The following is an 18,362-nucleotide window of genomic DNA, read 5'->3' as shown; positions in this document are numbered from 1 at the left end:
TTTTCATCTCAGTACAGCAGATATACAGCAACAGTATACAATGTTTGTAAATATATCATGAACCATGAAGTCGGACTGGCTGACTGGATTATCATCATAATATGTCCATGTGGACTGTGGCATTTTCTTGCACCTACAAACGTCAGTAAAACATTATTCCTGTTGCAAGGTTATGCTAAAAAAGATAGGGTGCCACAATTATGATATATTATGTATAATATATCATATCATTCATAATAAAACAGAATTAAAAACAGCTTTTCTGGCATCCATCCATCATTGACTGTTGTTTAGGACAGTCTGCATGTTTCAAATAATAAATTAATCCTCTGAAGTCAATCGTCTCGTTCTGTTCCCATCAGCTGGTGCAGTGGATGATCAAAGACGCAACTTCTGAAAACAAAAACTTTGGAAGTTTATATTTTTCTCGAGTGGGCAGAAAAGTCTTGCGATGCAGATCATTTGCAAAACGCAAGCCCTGCCTAGAATGTTAATGTGCATGTAAACAAACTGCGACTTTAACACGACAGCAGCTACACAAGTGTTCCATCGTAAGCAAAACAGCCCCGTGTGCAAAGACAGGAGCACCTCCTGCTAATGGGAAAGAAAAGCCTCCTGCTGAGTCAAAAGAGGGTTTATTCTCCAACATCAATAACCCAAAGATGCAATTCTGCAAACACGCACGGACCAAATCAAGGACTGTTATCAGCGTATTAAGGAACTCACACCACCTGCGAGAACAAGCACTGATATGCAGGCGGGCGTGCGTGTGTGTGCGTGTGTGGAAAGCCAGTGTGGCCCTCGGAGGGGAGAGAAGGCGACCGGAGGAGGGAGAAAAAGCAGCTGAAACGGCTGCAGATCCAGCTCGCCACAGCACCTCGGGAGGTAGGAGAGGCGGTGACGGCGCTCGGTGAATCAGCCACCTGCAGAGCGGCTGATGGCGACGTGCGCGTGCATGCACCAGCACGGTTAAAAAAAAAAAAACAGTGTGGCTGCGTCTGACTGGTGCACGGAGACACCCTGCCCATTAAGTCTGGGGAGATAAACGCTCCCTTCTATTTCATTTCCTCTGTTGCTCCACGTCTCGCCGTCTCGCTGCTTGATTGTCAGCCTGCACGTTTCATTTATTTATATATTTATGTCTTTTTTTGCCGGCAGCTGAAATAATGAGGATTTGTGTCACATCGTCGCATTTGTTCGCTCATTCCCAATAAACTCCACACAAAGAGGCGGAGGAGAGCGGCGAGGCAGCCTCTCCGTGACCTTCTTGCATAAACAGACGTGTTGATTCCGCCCACGATCCCCCCGCCCCCCTCTTTGTCCGCATTAATGGGGCTGAAATGAAACATTGTGCTCTCGCTTAAAACTCTTAATCAGGTTGGAATCCCACCCTAATTTCTCCCCGAGAGACTCACAACTTTCATTGTGTCGCGCATACGTGCACAAACGCAGCGTACGCGAGCATGGAGAATTCACTGGAGGAATGCGCACTGACATTGTTCTCTTGTGCAGGACAGTGGCAGAAACCAGCAATTCTAGGTCAGCTGCAAAATGCTGCAAAATGTTGGATCTGGAAATTTAGCCAGATGGTCACAACATTATTTTTTAAAAGCAGTCCTAAAATTTTAATTAAGGTGAAAATAATTATTATTTAATTGTTTTAAACATTCCCCCCCCCCATTAAGTTTCATTAAAAAGAATAATACATTTTTCTAATTATTTTTTTTCTTTCAGTTTTTCTGTGTAAGGAGTTAAGAGAGCATTTGAAACAATGGTGGCTCTCATTCCTTTCTTGTGAACTCGACAAAATGGAGGCAAACGTAGCCCTCTGGCTTATTTTGATAAAGTTTTATTTTGGTTTTTGCATTGCTTGCTTGTCTTTAAGCCATGTAGATGATATTGTTCTAAGTTTGTCTGTTTATTGTCTGGGTAGATGAAGGTGGGTAGATGCATGAGTGGACAGGACAGCAAATTCTTGCAGGATTTTGATTCGCTCATACAGGAAAACATTAATTTTTAGTCTATAAATAAAATTAGTCTTGTCTTGTTTTTTTCCTTTCAATATGCTTCTGCAGCTGATACATTTTAAAGACTAGGCCTTTTATTTTTTTCGTTTTATCATATTCACATCTTCTTAAGGCAGCAACACAAATTTAACCTTCAATAAAAACGATAAGTTCCTTCTGACTTTCTACTTTCTTTTATTATTTATCTTTTTCGTGATTAGGTTTCTCGCTAACTTGTGCCGCAGACACTCAATGCTACTTTCTCATTAATCTTTTTTTCCCCCAACTTTTTCAACTCTAAACTTTGAATTATTGACCTTTTCTTCCTTTCTCTTTTGCCAACAAGCTGACCTAATCAACAATACTTCCCCCGAGGGCCAAGGACAACTTATTTTGAAAATGCAAGCAGAATAAATTCCAAAGCCGAGTGGAAATACGGTTGGACTGAAGCCATGAATGATAAATCTTGACAGCAAAGAGATCAAAACTGCTGTCGCATTTCACAGTCGCAGCCCTGCGAGTTCCCGCCAGGCGCAGCAGACGTTTACTCACTCTACGTAGTAGGTGCCGAACTGGGGGTCCTCAATCTTCTCCCAGCCGTAGGGCAGCTCTGTTGGGGTGAGGGGGGGACACAGAGGAAACAGGCAGATTCTAATCACTGAGTGCTGCTGAGATGCTACACGGACAGTCGGATGCACACAATGAGGCGTGTTGCCTCCACCGGCGGCTTCGCAGCAGGCGCACTTACACATCGGCAGCTTTTATTTGTCACAGGTTGTGTGTTTAGGGCTTAACACAATACTGTAAAGGATGGAGGGAGGAGGAGGAGGCGGCGCGTTTTTACACTCTCCTCCCTGGGAAGTAATGGTGTTTTCTCTCCAGCAGTGTGTGTCACAAACACATGCGGCTGGATGGGTGTTGGGGGGGTGGGTGTTTACGCAAGAGGGGCCACAGTAAATTGCCTTTTGAGAGACGCTGCACAGATGAGCTCCGCGTGTGTCCCCCATGCCATTAGGCGAAGTGGGGACTTGTTATTTATTTTTTTATTTTTTTGCAGTGTCACTGGCGCGACTGTGACTGTGACTGCGACCGCGGCCGCTCGGCTGCTCGGCTGCTCGGCTGCTAGGCAGCGGCCTCTCCAGAGAGGGCAGCGGTGGACACCTGCAAACCAGGCACCCAGAATCCAACAAAAAAAAAAACATGGGCCCAAAAAACATTTTTCCCACAGGTCCAATGACTGGGACCTGAATCGCAACTTCATTGAAATAAATGGGCCGCCATCTCGGATTCTGGGGGCCTGAGTTGCTCACCCAGCACAGACGCCAAAAACATTTTTGACTTCCACATTAACGGGGCCATAGAGCATGCACAGTAGTGTCATTGTCCCATCATGCCTCTGTAACTCACAGGATCTATTTGGCCAACCAGAACGATTCTGGAGAACATCACTTACAGACACGTCAGGACGCAGCCAATCAGAACGAGCTGAGACACATCAGCACAGCTCTGTTCTGGTGAGTTTCTGGCCTTCATCATTTTTTGAAATGACTAAAAGACCATAACTGACAAATCTACAATAGAAAGATTTGCTATGAATCGCGTTTCAGATGACTGTCGTCCTGTCAGCCGTTTTAAAGGCGGTCTATGGGAAAAATGCTTTTTGGGCCGATGGGTTTTTTTCTTTCTGCAGTACCTCGAGTGGCCACTGGATAAAGAAAATCTGCACCCCGCCATATTGCCAATCCAGTATCCAGTTCTTATAATACATCCATGCAAAAAACAGCAGGGGTTCAGGGGGACGACTTGGGCAGAAGTGAAAGTCAAAACAAGGTGCATGATTTGGGGAACCCTTGGCTCTGCCCTCCTCAGTGTTCCTCCCCGGAAATAATCTCACCTCCTTCCTCGCATTTCTCAGGGGGCTTGGCCTTCTGGGCGAGGCGGGGGTCCAGCCAGGTGGTGGTCTTGCTGTTGTGGCTGGAGTGCAAAAAACAAAGAAAGAAAGAAAGAAAGAAAGTAAGTAAGTATGTTAAAGCGGCAAAAATTCAGCTGTGGTGTAAAATTTTTGTTTTTGGAAAGCAGTGAAAAAAAAAAACAAATCAGAAACCAGCAGGGAGATCTCTGCTACCCAGGAGCTCCATTTCCGGCTTCAGCCAGCAGAGCTACGAGCTACTCATGAAAAAGAAAGCGATGCGAAGTTGCTTTTTTTCCTTCTTTCTTTTCTTAGTGGGATCAAATGGCTAATTAGAAGGAGCTTTTTAAACCATTAGCACCAGTTGAAGAAAACACGGCGGGCCCATTGAGGTAAACAGATGGGAAGGAGATTCAGACTAAAACAAGGAATATACGTATATGAGGAAGAGTGAGCTCCCACACAGGTGATGAAGAGCGGGTCAGGGGGTCCTGGTGAGCTCCAGTTAGCAGGCTGACTGCTCACTACACTAACGCACCAGGTAAAGAAACTGGCGAACAGACTAGACATCAAACACCAGAGGAATGAGAGAAAGCCCTCATTGAGAAGAACATGTGGCGGCTGTATGTGCGAGCCCTAGTGTGTTTGATCCTGCCTGGAGGAGAAACACTACAGGAAATGGAAATAGAAAAGACTCACTGCCACTGATTCAAGGTGAAAAAATAAATACATTTTGAAACTATCAAAAATATTAAGGGGCAGAGTAACGACAGGGGGACAAATTGACAAAACGCCTTGCACTTCCACACTACGGCATTTGAAGTAATATATATATTATATATAATGATTAGTCTGGATTATGCACTTGGGGAAACAAAATACTCAATGTGACCCCTAATCCTGATACTAGACAGTAGGGACAAGCTGATATAGGTTTATTATCAATAAATAGCATTTGTGAAGAAGTCTCCTTGCCTCTAATTCAGTGGTTTTAGTAAGAAAGAAAAAGAACATTCTAAAAGTTTCTTCCCTTACTTTGCAGCATTGCTGGTTTTTGAAAGGGGTCCCTGGCTGGAGGCTAATGCTGTTTGGGGGCCGTGGTATGAAAACGTTTGGCCGCTCCTGCTCTAATATCTAACATTCCAACACAAACCACACAAACTGATAATAATAAAAACAGTCATGTAGTCAGTTCAGGTTTCTACTCATTGACACTCCTATGTGAGTCAGGAGCTCACCCTGTGGCCACCAAAGAGGAAATATTTCTGGCCCTGCCACTGCGAATGTTATTGGGAGAGTCACTGATGCTGAATGTAATAGCAGGCAGCTTACTTACTCTATGAAATAGACCATGCCGGTTTCTGTGTAGGCCATCTCCCAGTTCTTAGGCAGTGGCTCTTGATTCTCGTCCTGCGGGTTCCAGGCGCGCAGGTCCATGGCCCCGGCCGACTGGTTGTAACTGGGCACCTTCCTCCTCCACTCGGCCTTCTCCTTGTGCTCTGCAGCCCGGCACGGGGCAAAGGACGCGGGCATGGAGACGGAGAGGGGGATGGGTTGGGAGTAGGGGTACGGTAGGTGGTAGAAGGAAAAGGAGAGAGGAGGTGAGAAAGTGGCGCCATTGGAGCTCCTCTGGGCTCCCCTCATTGTCTGCCCCCCACTGCTGCTGCTGCTGCTGCTGCTGCTGCTGCTGCTGCACAGGATGCTGTTCTTCCTCCGTGTGCGGGCTGGACGCTTCCTTCCACAAGAGAGGAAAAGAGGAAGAGAGAGAGAGAAAGAGAGAGAGCGTGCACGGAGAGAGGGCGGAAGTGCAGCAATTGCCATAGGATTTGCATGTCAGCAGCGATGTAGTGAGAGCTGCCTCGCAGGCAGAGGCAGGGCTGACCAACGCTCCAACCAAGCCGCGAGTGCCACATCACAAGTCTATTACTAACACGCAGGCTGCTACCAGTGTATGTGTGTGTGTGTGTGTGTGTGTGTGTGTGCATGTGTGCATGTGTGCATGTGTGCGTGCACGAGAGACTCCTGTCTGCAGGTTTTCATCTGGCTGTGTATGACCCAGCTTCATCGTGGCGCTCGCTGCTTGCCGTAATTGAACGGCGGGGATGGAAAGTGACAGCTGTTGACTTGGAGAAGCCGAGAGCGGCTGCTTTTTTTTTTCCTTTCTTCTTCCTCCTCCTCCTCCTCCTCCTCCTCTTCCTCCTCCTCTGTGCTCAAATTAGGGGCTTCTCTGCTTGTGACGGAACCAGGGAGGGGTTGCGGTGGAGAGGACCTTTCCTGCTCGGCAGGAGCAGAGTGACGTGGTGGCCAGTGGTGATGGTGGTGGTGGTGGTGAGGGGTAATTTGACAAAAGGCTTTAATGCCTCCACACCACAGCATCTCAAGTCATACCTTTGTTGATTGATGTCATTTTTTAAACATATTTCTGATTCAAAGGTCTGGTCGGTCGGGTGTAAAATTTTTAAGCAAACACCACGTATGCAGGCAAAAGGAAAAATCGCTTTAAAACAAACCAAACAAGACACTGAAAGAAGGAATTTCATGCAACCTGAACACTGATTCCAGGGCAGTAGGAACAAGCTGATAAAGGTTTATTAACAATGTTAACATTGGTGAAGGTTTAGAGTTACAATTTGACGAATAAAAACAGTCATGTCGTCATTCCAGGTATCTACTTATTGCCACTCTGACTTCACACCCCCATTTTTGGCTGCGCCACTGCTGCTCTGTTCGTACCGCCTGCACGCTAGACGCTCGCTCCGGGGCTGCAGCAGCTTTCAAAACCCTGGTGGACAAAATGAATGAAAAAAAAAAAAAAAAAAGAACGGGGCCGCTTGCCGCAGATCCACAAGCACGAGGTTGTTGTTTTTCCCCGAGAATGACGAGTGCTAAGAGGATACATTGCAAAACAGCAGCGTACGACTGTTATTTAATTACCTTCCAGGCATCTGCTGCTTTTGTTGCGCACGCTCACCACCTTGACAACCCAATCAATCAACAGGCGGGGAAGAAAAACAAAAAAATACGCTACACTAAGTGGCAACCTCATGTGTGTCAGTGTTTGCCTTGGCTGGGCTCCACACAGCCGCGATGGCTGCCCCGGCCGGGATACACTGATGATGCAACTGTGACAATCTCTCCTCTGCGCTAGGACCTGAGATAGACAACACATGCTCCCAGATTTTAATATGATTATTTGTTTTCGTGCAATTAAAAAAATTCTCACTTCATGAATTCAAGTCTAAGGTCCTGATTTACTCAGGGTTTGCACGTGCAAAAAACGTACGCAAACGTCATTGCACCAGCAAACTAATGACGAAACAAAAACAAAAAAGAAAATCGATATATATGGTCAGTGTATTGGCAGTTGGCTGTTTGAGCAGCAGTTTTGTTTGTTTGTTTTTTTTCACACAGAATGTCTCATTTGGCTAACAAATGGAGCGCCACTCTCACTCTCTGCTGGGCCAGGCTGTGTCTCAGTCTTGTCAATGAAACACAGAAGCAGCCTGTTGCCCACTTGGATTTTTCTATTGAAAAAGAGTGCATGAAAATGACCCCACATGGACACGGCGCATAGTCTGGACCGTCACCTATTTAGTTGTAGTGCCAATATAATTGTCGGTGAAAAGCGTGTTGGCGTGTTGCCTAAACATAAAAAAAAAATGAAATAAAAACCACAGCAATAAAAACAAGTGTTTGACTACTGGCAACAGTTGTTCGGTGTTTTATATCGTGTGCAGTGCAATGCCTTCATTACAGTACCACCTGTTAACGGTGGATCATTTTGAACGGTGAAATACTGCAAACAGGTGGTCGCAGCAGATTTCACCCCTCTCCAAATAGCAACTGTTTTCAACTGAGCGCACATCAAAAGAAATAAAGAACAGAGAAATGCATCCAAATTTGATGGTTCACGTTAATCCTCTTTGAAGCTGCATCACCTTGGTTCCCCTCATGAGAATCCAGTCTGGACAGGCACCAGTTACATGTAGGTCAATGACAAGAGCTTCCATTCTCCCCACTCAATGAACTGCAAAACCTTTGTTGAACTGTAGAAATGATAATATTTGAGTCTGTTTGTTTCCTGTGTCCTGTGTTGCATCTCATTTTTTTTTTTTTTTTTTTTTTTTTTTTAAGTTGACTGAAAAACACGTGACAACCTGTGAGATTGTGTTTACGCCATAAGCCGTGTGAGGACGTCCTTCTGGGAGAATCAAAAAGGTAAAGAACGCTCGATCCAGCAGCGCAGCGACTCCTTTTCTCCCTCTTGTTATTTCATGGAAAGCACTGCAGAGCGCAGAGTATTAAAAAGGTTCAAAAGGGGAAAATAACAGTTTGAAGGAGGAAAAAGCTGTTGTTGCATTGAGAGAGTTAAATAATGAACTGTTTGAGAGGAATAAATAAAGTGCGGAAAACTGCTGGGGTTTGAAAAAGCAGAAAAAACACGATCAAGCAGAATACAAAGAGCAAGAGCAGGAGTCTCACCAGCCAGACCATTGACCAGAGGAGGCCTCTCTTCTTCCTCCTCTTCCTCCGGCGCAGCGCTGTCTTTCCTGTCCATCTTGCTGACTGAGGTTGTGCGCTTTCTCTGCACCTCGGTGTCGAACTCTTCGTCAAACAGGACCTGGTCAACCAGGTCGGGCTGCACCGGGCTCGGCTCTGCAGGGGGTTTAGGGGTCCCGTAGTAGTTCCCTGGGTGACGAGGAGAGAAGTTGGTTTGCAAAGTACATTGAAAAGTCAAAATCCACATTGTGCTCACCGATAGCAGGAGACCTATTTAGAAACCTTGGGTCTTAGAAATGAGGCTTTCAAGATTTGAAGCGAGTGATTATAGGTGCAGTGAGCACACACTGATGCACACTGACCATGAAGGTTAAATACTCCAGGGTTAACTGGGAACTCCAAATTGCCCATATGGGACTGTTTGATGGATGAACCCTTGATTTTGGCGATTCTCTAACACTTTGATCATCACAAACTTCACACGACCACCCTCAGTTGGGACAAGGTTGCTGCATTACAGACAGACAGATGGAAAGTGACTGGCATGTGCACGACAATTGTTGCAGTGGTTTTGTAGAAACACCTTTCAAGTTTTCAATTATCCGCGCCGGTGCTGGGAAAATATTTGCCAAAGATACTTGAAAAGTGAATCCACTGTATCACAAAGCCCTTTAATCCGGAGGGAGCTCCTTTAATCCTTGTGTGTGTACAAGGAAGGAGAAAGATCAGCCAACACAACGATTAGCATTGAACCAACACGGTGCAAAGACACTTTGTACTTCTGGGTCTAAACGCTGCAAATAATGATGAAAATAATGCAGGAGCAGCAATACTGGGAAGATTCATGTCACTCTAGATAGATAGATAGATAGATGGATAGATAGATAGACTTTATTGATCCCACATTGGGAAACTATGCTGTTGCTGCACTAAAACAATAGAAAAAATATACTATACAGTAATTACAAGGAAGGGTGGACTTAACTAAAAACAGACAATACACATTCTAAAAATGGTTCTTCAAACAACACAACCTGACATCTGTGTGACAACTGTCAGACTGCTGGAGCTCTGCTCTCCAGTGTTTCTTCTCCCCATGTGTTGCTGCTCATTGCATTTTAAAGTGTTCCCTGCGTATTTTCACATTGTCTGCGTCGTCTGTTTTGTTTTCATATTTACTGGCCCGCTCCCCGGGGAGCGGAGACCGCCGCGTTTATTCCAAGGTAGCTTCTGGAGCATTTGATTGGCCCTTAGAGTCCGTCAGCTTTGCCTTTGCCGTCGCCGCTGTGCCGGTCGGTGCCTTGGGCGGCGAGCAGCCTCGCTCCGCCGAGTGAGCGAGCGAGCGAGCGAGCGAGCGGGACCTCGTTCTCTCCTCAACTATCGGAGAAGGGTTGACCCACTTTGCCACACACTACCTTCCATGCAAGGGGGATTGGAACAGAGGAGACAAACTCGGAGGCAAAAGAGAAGAGGTGGAGGAGTGGGGGGGTGGGTGGAAAGAAAAAAAGACTGTTTTACTTGTTTTTGTCCCGGGGATAGCGCGGCCCTTCAGCGTTTGTGTGGCATTGCACACAGTCATTTAGGGCCGAGCTGCACTCGTGTGTTGGTACATTGTTTTGGGACAGGCAAATGGCACATCAGGGAGCAATCTACCGACATGATGGGGGGGGGGGCGGTTAAGGTGAAACATGAATGAGGAACTAAAGGGAAGGACACAGATGGTGGGAAGGGGGATGTTCAGGGAACGATTTAGGCCTGAAGATATAAATGATTTCATTCAAAGAGTAATCAGCTGATCATTCCTTTGATTACTCGGCTGATTTGATTTGAATTACTTGCTTGTTTTAGAAAATGAACGCCTAATTCGATTTCTTTATGAGATGAGGCAACATTTCATCGCTTGAATCCATTTAGTGTATTGAATTGCCAAATAAAGTTACAAATTACAGAGATACTGAAACGCAAATGGCGTCAGCGTGCTGTCCAACCGTCGCAATCGTCTGTGTTAAGCTCAATACGCTGCCTCCATTCAAAATAAACGGCATCGATGCATTTTATTAATCAAATTACTCAAATTTCTCGGTGAATCATTTAAGCCCGAGAATTAATTTACAAAAAAAACCCCCACAATGCTGAATTTTTGTATACTTAAATTTCACAAAGATGTCTGTTCCTTGTTTAAAGCCAAACAAGATACAGATTGATTTGCGTGTAAATACAAAAGCATACCGCAAAGCCAATTAAGGTAATTACATTCATTTGTGCGCTAATTTATGGAGCGTTCATATCAGCACCTGACTGAAAACCATTAAATCCTTTGCTGGGTCTGTAATTAATAGGATGGCGGGCAAAATGAGGGAGTTAATTTAGGAGTGGTAATTTGCTCTGCGCACACAAAAGATCCCGGAGCTCTGTGGAAGGTACACAGTGACAGGGAGGAGAGAGAAGCACCTATTAGTGAGTAGCTGAGAGATACTGGCCACGGCGAAGAAGCACTCGGAGATGGATGGAGTTGTAATTACGCCGTATTAAGGAGCTTTGCTGTGGCCACTGGTGCAAGTCCAGTCCGGTCCAGTTCATTCAGGGAATATGAGCTGGATCGACTGACGACTCCCATTTCATTTTAATGTAACCAAAGAGCTGAAGGCCCAGTGCGTAGAATTGACAGATAATTATTGGCATGAAATGAAACAGACAATATGTAAGCTTTCAGTTAGATTTAGATTCAGTTAAAGTCAGTAAAAGTAAATAACCATTGTGTACGCTTGTAAGGAGACAGCCATATTTATCCCTGTCTGTCATGCAGTTGTACATGTAACTTTATAACTATTACCCTTGGTAAGGTGCAAAACCCAAACAGCAAAATAAAAACTGGCAATGGAAACGGCAGAATTTCTCAAAAGCTCTTAAATGTTGCTGAAAAGCTTTTACGCTCTCATTTGGAGGCATCACCAACGTTTCCATATAGAAATGTGTCATGAAAATAAAATGGAAACATTGTTTTCGCATTTCCACGTCACAGGACTTGAGTTGTCCAATCACTGGCAGTCAACAGCCACTAGCTTCTGTGTAGGCTGCAGCTCCCTCAGGGCCTGACAAGTCAGGTGCAACAGGAGGTGCAATAGCACCGTTCATCCAATGTTGCACGGGTCAATCTGAAATGCCCACAGTTCATCTGTGAATTCCTGATTCGCAATCCTCTCTCTGAAATCCCTTGTTGAGGCCTTTGCAGATGAACCACCATCTGCTGACTTCATCATTGGTCAACACTGTCGAGGCGACCGCTGTCGATGTATTGACAACTGTACCAACACGCAGCAGGTATCGAGCCTCCATCTTTCTTCCTTGGTGAGATCTAACGATAATTACGAAGCTCGTGCCCAAATCACGCTTCAATGGAAACGCACACAAAGTACTTCATCGAAATTTCAGTTTATTTAGCAAAAAACTGTGTCGAAGCTTGTACCAAAGTTAAGACTTATTTAAAGGGATTATGCTGTTTCATTTAGAGGCTATGCTCACTATGCTTTATTCTGACATACCAAGTTCATCTCTTGACACACACATGGCAGATTCTATGACATCAAATGTTCTCACTTGTTCACAGAGTCACAAAAAGATTCCATAATTTAAAAAAAATAGCCAGAACATGTGGCGCAAAAGGGATGTTGGAACAAAGTGACTGGATAACTTGGTTTCTGACGGATAAATAATAAATCCCAAAGTGGAAGCATGACAGAAACATATCATATATTCCGCACATGGAAAAGGCTCATTAGCAAAAAGACCAAACTCGGAATATTTGTTTGAATCTCGTGATGATAAAAAGCTGGTACGGAAAATGTAACAAGCTTTATTAAAAATGTAGCGATTGAACTGATTAATTTGTCAGTGACTAGCTGAGTTCATTGCAGTTATTTGTTGCCATGTGTGAAAGCTCAAAGTGAAACATAATGAGGTAATGATGATGGCAACAAGGTAAAGTAATCTATTCAGTATGCTATCAGTATTTCCCCCTCTGTTCTTATTAACAGATCACGATAAAGACAGATCCAGTCTGAGGACAAAACTAAAACATCGCAGAAAATAGCTGAGCGACAGCGTCTGGCGACATCAGCCACACCACATGATAATAGCTTTTAAATAATGTGTCATTCTTTGAGGGGAATAAGGACAGATACAATTTAAGTGGTTTGAGGTTGATGTCGATCTATGCTTAGAGGGCAACGCTGAACAACCAAGGCTGCAACCGGAATATATCGTAGGGGGAATAAAAGTCACAGGTACGAACAGACTGTCACATTTTCATTGCTTCTGTTTTGTCACGCTGTGACACAATGACGAGTGTTTGCTGTGTTTTTACAGAGTTTGGCCACACAGTGAGCAAACAAGGGCCATTTAACCCAGCTGATTGTGTGATACGTAAGATGGAACACTGCACGTGTGTGTGTGTGTGAATATGTGTGGCTGTAATCAGGGCGTGCAGGTATTATAATATCTGTTTCTGTTATTCTGTTGAGGAGAATGTAAATAAATTGAGTTTTGCATTCGCAGAAAGATAGGACAATAATAGTCATAAATGTCTCAGAAACTTTCATTATCATTTGCCAGTAGATGTTACATCTGAAATCTTATGGAAACCATTTGAATGGATTTGAACCTTTCTGAAAAAAATCTGCATGCACTGAAGGCGACTGATCGTACAAAATAAATCTATATTAATGAATAAGAGAGAAAAAGAAGGGAACCTAGCTAGCATGTTTGCTAACTGCGGGAAAGAATCTTCTTCTGTGCTTTGAATGAGACCGGCAAAAGTTTTTCCTAGCTGTCTTCCAGTTTCCCCCCTGTGGTGTCTTTCAAAGAAAGACACTCAAAATTAATCTGACATGGATTTGGGAAACGTTTAATCCGGCATGTCAGGTAAGCGCAAAACGCGTGGATTTTAAAATGATTTTAAAAAGAAATGAAAGCCCTTCCTGGAAGGTTGCTTCCTGACATTATATTGTGAGGTTACCCTGGTAAATCCCTACGGAGGCCTCCATTCCAGCCTCCCCCTTCTGCCTGGGTGAACTGGCCAGCGGCAGGGACAAGCCCTCATCAATCACCGAGGTCGGGGCTGTCAGGTCTCCTGGGCAGCGTCCAGTTTACCCAGTCTGAGCTCGTTCCTGGCTGCCAGGGCTCCGGGCGGGCCAAGCCCATCTTGCTCTCCAGCCTTGGCTCGGGGCTCAGGGAGCCTGCTTGGCATGGACGCCCATGGTTGACGGGGTGGCCTTGTTGAGCCGGCATTCCTCCACTCGCGCTCCCCCGTGTGCACAGCTTTACACTCCAGTGCTGGAGAGCACCGCCTCGCATTGAATGAGGGCAGCCTTTTCCCAGTTAGCGCTCGCCCACTTGTCTCTGCAGCGGCATCCCGATGCTGGACACACCCTTTCACCCACACTCTTCACTATCCATAAATCACCGTCCTCTTGCCATTTTCATCCATATATACTCTCTGTGTACAAATAATAAGAGCAGAAACCAAACTCTGATGTTCTCTGCAGGTGCAGCCCTGAGACGCTGGGCTAAGTATGAAAGCCTTTGTTAAGCCACTTCCTTGCATCCACAACTTCCCCACCGACTTCTGACTCGGTGACCCGCAGCTTCTCTCTGATCTGCGGTTATGTTCAAAACTTCAAAAAGCTAGATTTTCTAAATGGTTGGAGGCAAAACAACAAAACAAAACAAGATGGCAGGAAATGGTCTCCCCCCCCCCCTCCACCCTCTAATTTAAGTCCATGATTGTCACTGGGAAAACATTTTGCATCACCATCTGCTCTTGCTGTCAAACTGGCCCATGGCTGGCCTCCCACTGCAGACCGAAACTATCGGCTGAAATAAAGCGAAAGCATCATTTCCCACGACTTCTGAAGGTGGCTAACTTTGAATCGCTCACTGATGCAACCATAAATCTTTCACACAGTGAAACACAAAACAAGGACGAGGAACGTGCAGATGTAAAGTACACTGTCTCCAGCAAGCCGATTAACAGTGCGAGTTAAGAAAGATGTCTCACTTTCATTACAACAATTTAGTCTACGCCAGAACCACATCCAGCAAGAAATTCATATCTGTAAAAAAGAAGAAGCAGAGACAAAAGAAATGAAGAGGCAAAGAGAATTTCTGATTTCCTCGACGTCCATTTCTCTCTGCACTGAGCGAGCACAAAGGAAAACTTGACATGAACGCAGTCAGCCACGACCAGAGCCGAGTCTGTGTTTACGTTCACACATTTCTCATGGTAAACAGCGGGAACATGGCCTGTTCAAACACATCCAGACTAGGAAGAGAGCGGCCGGCCAAGCAGCCATCACGCTCCAACTGCCGCACCGTCCTCACTTTCAGCTCAAACAGAGCGACACCTGCTGTCTGAGCATCCCACTCGCTCGTTCTGGATCCGTCGTGAATGATTCATGCCAATGGCCCTACTGCACCGTACACACTGGGGGAGCGAAAATGGACATGGCCAAATTCACATTCTTTGCGTGCACGCCGAGCGCAGCTCCAGCCGTCGAGGATTAGCGACACTGCGACACCTGCCACCGCCGAGCTAAAATAAATAAATGCTTAAAAACGTTGGCGTCTGCTCTCGTCGCCCGCGCGCTTCAGAATTTCTGATCCAAGTTGCCGACGGCTGAGTCAACTCTGCCGCTGAGATCTGTTTAGAATGCGGAGAATGTTGGGCCCGAGAAATGAAAAGCGGATTATCGCCGCGGAACAATTTCAAACGAGCGTAATATTCCTTTTTTTCCTCTAATGCTCGGTGAAGTATTTCATTTATAACTTTATCCCCGTGAAGAAACTTGCCAGCCTTTCTGAGCGTTGCGACAACGAGGCTGTGAAATGCCCATTGTTTCAGACATTGGCTGTGGCAGAGCCATATGAGTGAGTGTCGCACTTGGTGAGAGGTGAACTGTGGACACTTCCAGCCCGGGTCGTTCACAGGCCTGCAGCATCAGTCCCAGCTGTTCAAGGATGTGTCTAGATTTGTCCTGGGCCGGCCCGCAGATACAGCACGGGCCTTGTTCCGACAGCGACGCCTTACTCGTGCTGAATCGTTTCATGTCAAAGGAAATGGAAGGAGATGTAAAATCGTTGGGTTGAAGGAATTAAGCAAGAGAGAACCGTGCCGAGTTTTCTGCTGAGCGCTTGACGGGCACGGTCGAGGTCTGCTTTTGTCCCACAGGGGAGAAATTGTTTTGCAGCGAGGCAGCACGCTGACGTTAAAACACACAAACAAGAAACAAAAGGCATAGCAAATGAGAAATGCTGCAGCGCAAGAAACAAGGACAAGAAAACCACTGAAAAAGACTTTTAAGACTCATTTCGTTGTATATTTACATGGCGCAGCCACAAAAGGCTGAGCCGCTGAGAGGCGAAGTTGATCATCTTGCCAAGACGCACAATATTCTGTCCGGAAACTCTGATCATGGGAAAATACTGAGGCCAGTGACACAAAGCAACCAGCAGCCCAGATTAAAAATATCTGTGAAATACTGGATACTACATCAGCCTGTCTGCACCAACAACCAGGCCACCCTCAAAGGTGCTTCAATCTCCCATTCTGATGCTCACTTTGAACATCAGCAAGTCCTCTTCAGCACATGCCTAAAAGCATTGAGTTTCTGCCATGTGATTGGCTAATTGTCTGCTTGTGTTGACATACAATTGAGCATTTGGCCTAATAAAGCAGCCTGAGACTCTGTGAAATGCAGTTATGGCGTAAAAACCACAACACTGGAGTCAAAGTAATGTTTCTTTTTTTTTGGTTCAATATCTGTACAGTCAGCTCGATTTCTGGTCTCTACATTAACAGCAAACCCCAGTCATATTGCAATTGCAAGAATTTGAGTCCAGACCTCAGATAAAAGCTTTACATTTGTTACCCAAAGTAATAAACTCCAGCTAGACAGGCGCATTTTACAAGCTCCATTAAATGTGGCTCAAGAATGTAACAAGTGATCTACGCTCAATGACTTACACATTATTGGGAAATAAATTATGACATGGTTCCCCTCTGGTCTGCACTACAGCGTCTTCCACTCAGTTTTTCTGCCAATTCAGAGGTCACAAAGGTCAATGAATGATAAAGTCATGCGGAGCTTCTTAATCCGAGGCTTCGCTGCTCGTACTGTTACGTCACATTGAGCGAGGAAAGGCAGAGCAGCTCATCCATTATTCACCCTGTCGACAGGATGTCAGGTCCCGAGATGAGGGCCCAGTGTCCCAGCGGTTCATGTGGGACTGAGGTCAAAGGAAGTAGCTCCGAGACCAGGAAGACCTTGCCTGTTGTGGCCGCGACGCCTCCGAGGACACATTATCTCCGATTCTCTCACATTAACTGCAGCGGGTCGATGACATAGGCAATATGTTGACTTGACCCGGTCACTATAGGGTGTACAGCTCAGCGAATTCACAGTACAGCTAATAACAATGGCCACATGGGGATTCATCCTTGGATGCACCTCTGTCCCCGGGGTGGACGTGACGATGTGCTCCAGCGAAGCTCCTCTTGTGCGATTTTTTCCTTCAGGTTTTTATTGATTTCTTTTTAATTATTTTCATCTCTTCACTAATTAAGGCAGTTTGTAACTTTGGTGAAACCCATTAGCTGATGCCTGCCTGCAACCTCAGAGAAATGGATGATGCCATAAGAAACCCCGGTCCAATTAGAGGGGTTCATAATTGAAGATACGTCATTTATGTATTGACTCAAAAGCCAAACCGCCACCCAAAGCCGAAGCTCCAAGTTTTACTTCACAGGTTGAAGATTAAAGGAGAAAAAGTTTACATAACGCTCCTTTTCTCCTACATAGCAAGAGATATGCAATTCTTCATCCGAGCGGTGATCCTTCATGCACCAAGGGTCTCTGCTGTATTTTGTGTTTGCGACTGACACGTACCATCGTATGTGCCGCTCTCCAACAGCAGTCCATTTTCATCCAGCTCACGGAATTCCCCCACACTGATGAAATTGTAGTCCACTCCAGGAACCTCTCCTTCCCTCGGCTGCCGAGTGGTGCCTGCGAAACACAGACACTTTCAGACATTGCATCTCTGACGGAATGTGCCATCTTCCTACTAAAGGGATGGGTGGGGGAGCTTGAAGTGACGCCTCATCCAACCAGCCCGCAGGGAAGAGATTTGATTCCAAATACTGCGGGCCTGTAGCCATATCTACATCATGAATAATCAGCAGCACTGGGACCACAGAGCTATGAATCCATTAAATATAATGTGGAAAATACAGCAGCAAGAATGATCAAGTGTCATTGACTGATCATGATGATAATGAGAGGGATTTTAATTTGCAGCCCTTCACAAGGACTTCTGCGCACAGCAGAAGAAGAGCACTTTTATTTATTTGGAGTATGATCATACTCAAATAAAAATTGGCAGAACGATAATACATGCAGACTAAAGTGATAAAAAATAATAACACTGATTCACTGGGACCCCGGGCTAGGCGGCCAATGGATTTTTGTTTTAAAGTATAAAAGCCAAAGTCGGGAAATCAGTTGTTTCTTGATTACTAAGAAAAACAAAAGAAATGCACTGTGAGGCATACGTGTGATTATATGTCTTTTGGATTAAAAGTCTAGTGTGTTGTTTCATAATTCACCTTGTTTGAATTCTGATGCTGAACTCAATCTTACCCCCCAGTTTTGGCAATGTTCATTAAATTACAAGTGTGATTATGATATGTGTGGCCAAAACGAGTGATGAGGGTCTCGTCTCTATGACATCGAAAACACAGTTGTTATGAAAATAATTTCACACTCGCTAATGTGTCGTTTCTGCTGACCGTCAGTCCAGATGAGATCAGGACACTTGTGGTGCCTCAGCTGAGCTGAGCTGCTCTGCTCTCTGGCAGCACTACAGACACTGGGGAGTTGAACTAATGGTCT

The 18,362-nt window shown here is 45.3% G+C and overlaps 1 protein-coding gene across 2 annotated transcripts in view; it reads right to left on the bottom strand.

The window, feature by feature from the left end:
- The window catches only part of magi3a (membrane associated guanylate kinase, WW and PDZ domain containing 3a), a 111,364-nt gene that overhangs the window by 21,046 nt on the left and 71,956 nt on the right, over window positions 1-18,362 (bottom strand). For both annotated transcript variants that reach the window (XM_076042524.1, XM_076042525.1), the window contains exons 3-7: window positions 17,358-17,477; window positions 8,398-8,604; window positions 5,252-5,414; window positions 3,901-3,980; window positions 2,559-2,616 (exon numbers count right to left, since the gene is read on the bottom strand). In XM_076042524.1, coding sequence (XP_075898639.1) covers window positions 2,559-2,616; window positions 3,901-3,980; window positions 5,252-5,414; window positions 8,398-8,604; window positions 17,358-17,477 — 628 coding nt within the window. The remainder of the gene's footprint in view (window positions 1-2,558; window positions 2,617-3,900; window positions 3,981-5,251; window positions 5,415-8,397; window positions 8,605-17,357; window positions 17,478-18,362) is intronic.

This window comes from Nelusetta ayraudi, unplaced genomic scaffold (assembly GCF_046127955.1).
Source record: "Nelusetta ayraudi isolate G7.1 ecotype Tasmania unplaced genomic scaffold, CSIRO-AGI_Nayr_v1 ptg000070l, whole genome shotgun sequence".
Taxonomy (NCBI): domain Eukaryota; kingdom Metazoa; phylum Chordata; class Actinopteri; order Tetraodontiformes; family Monacanthidae; genus Nelusetta; species Nelusetta ayraudi.
Note: the sequence above shows the minus strand (reverse complement) of the source record. Positions and strands in the feature narration are given on the sequence as shown.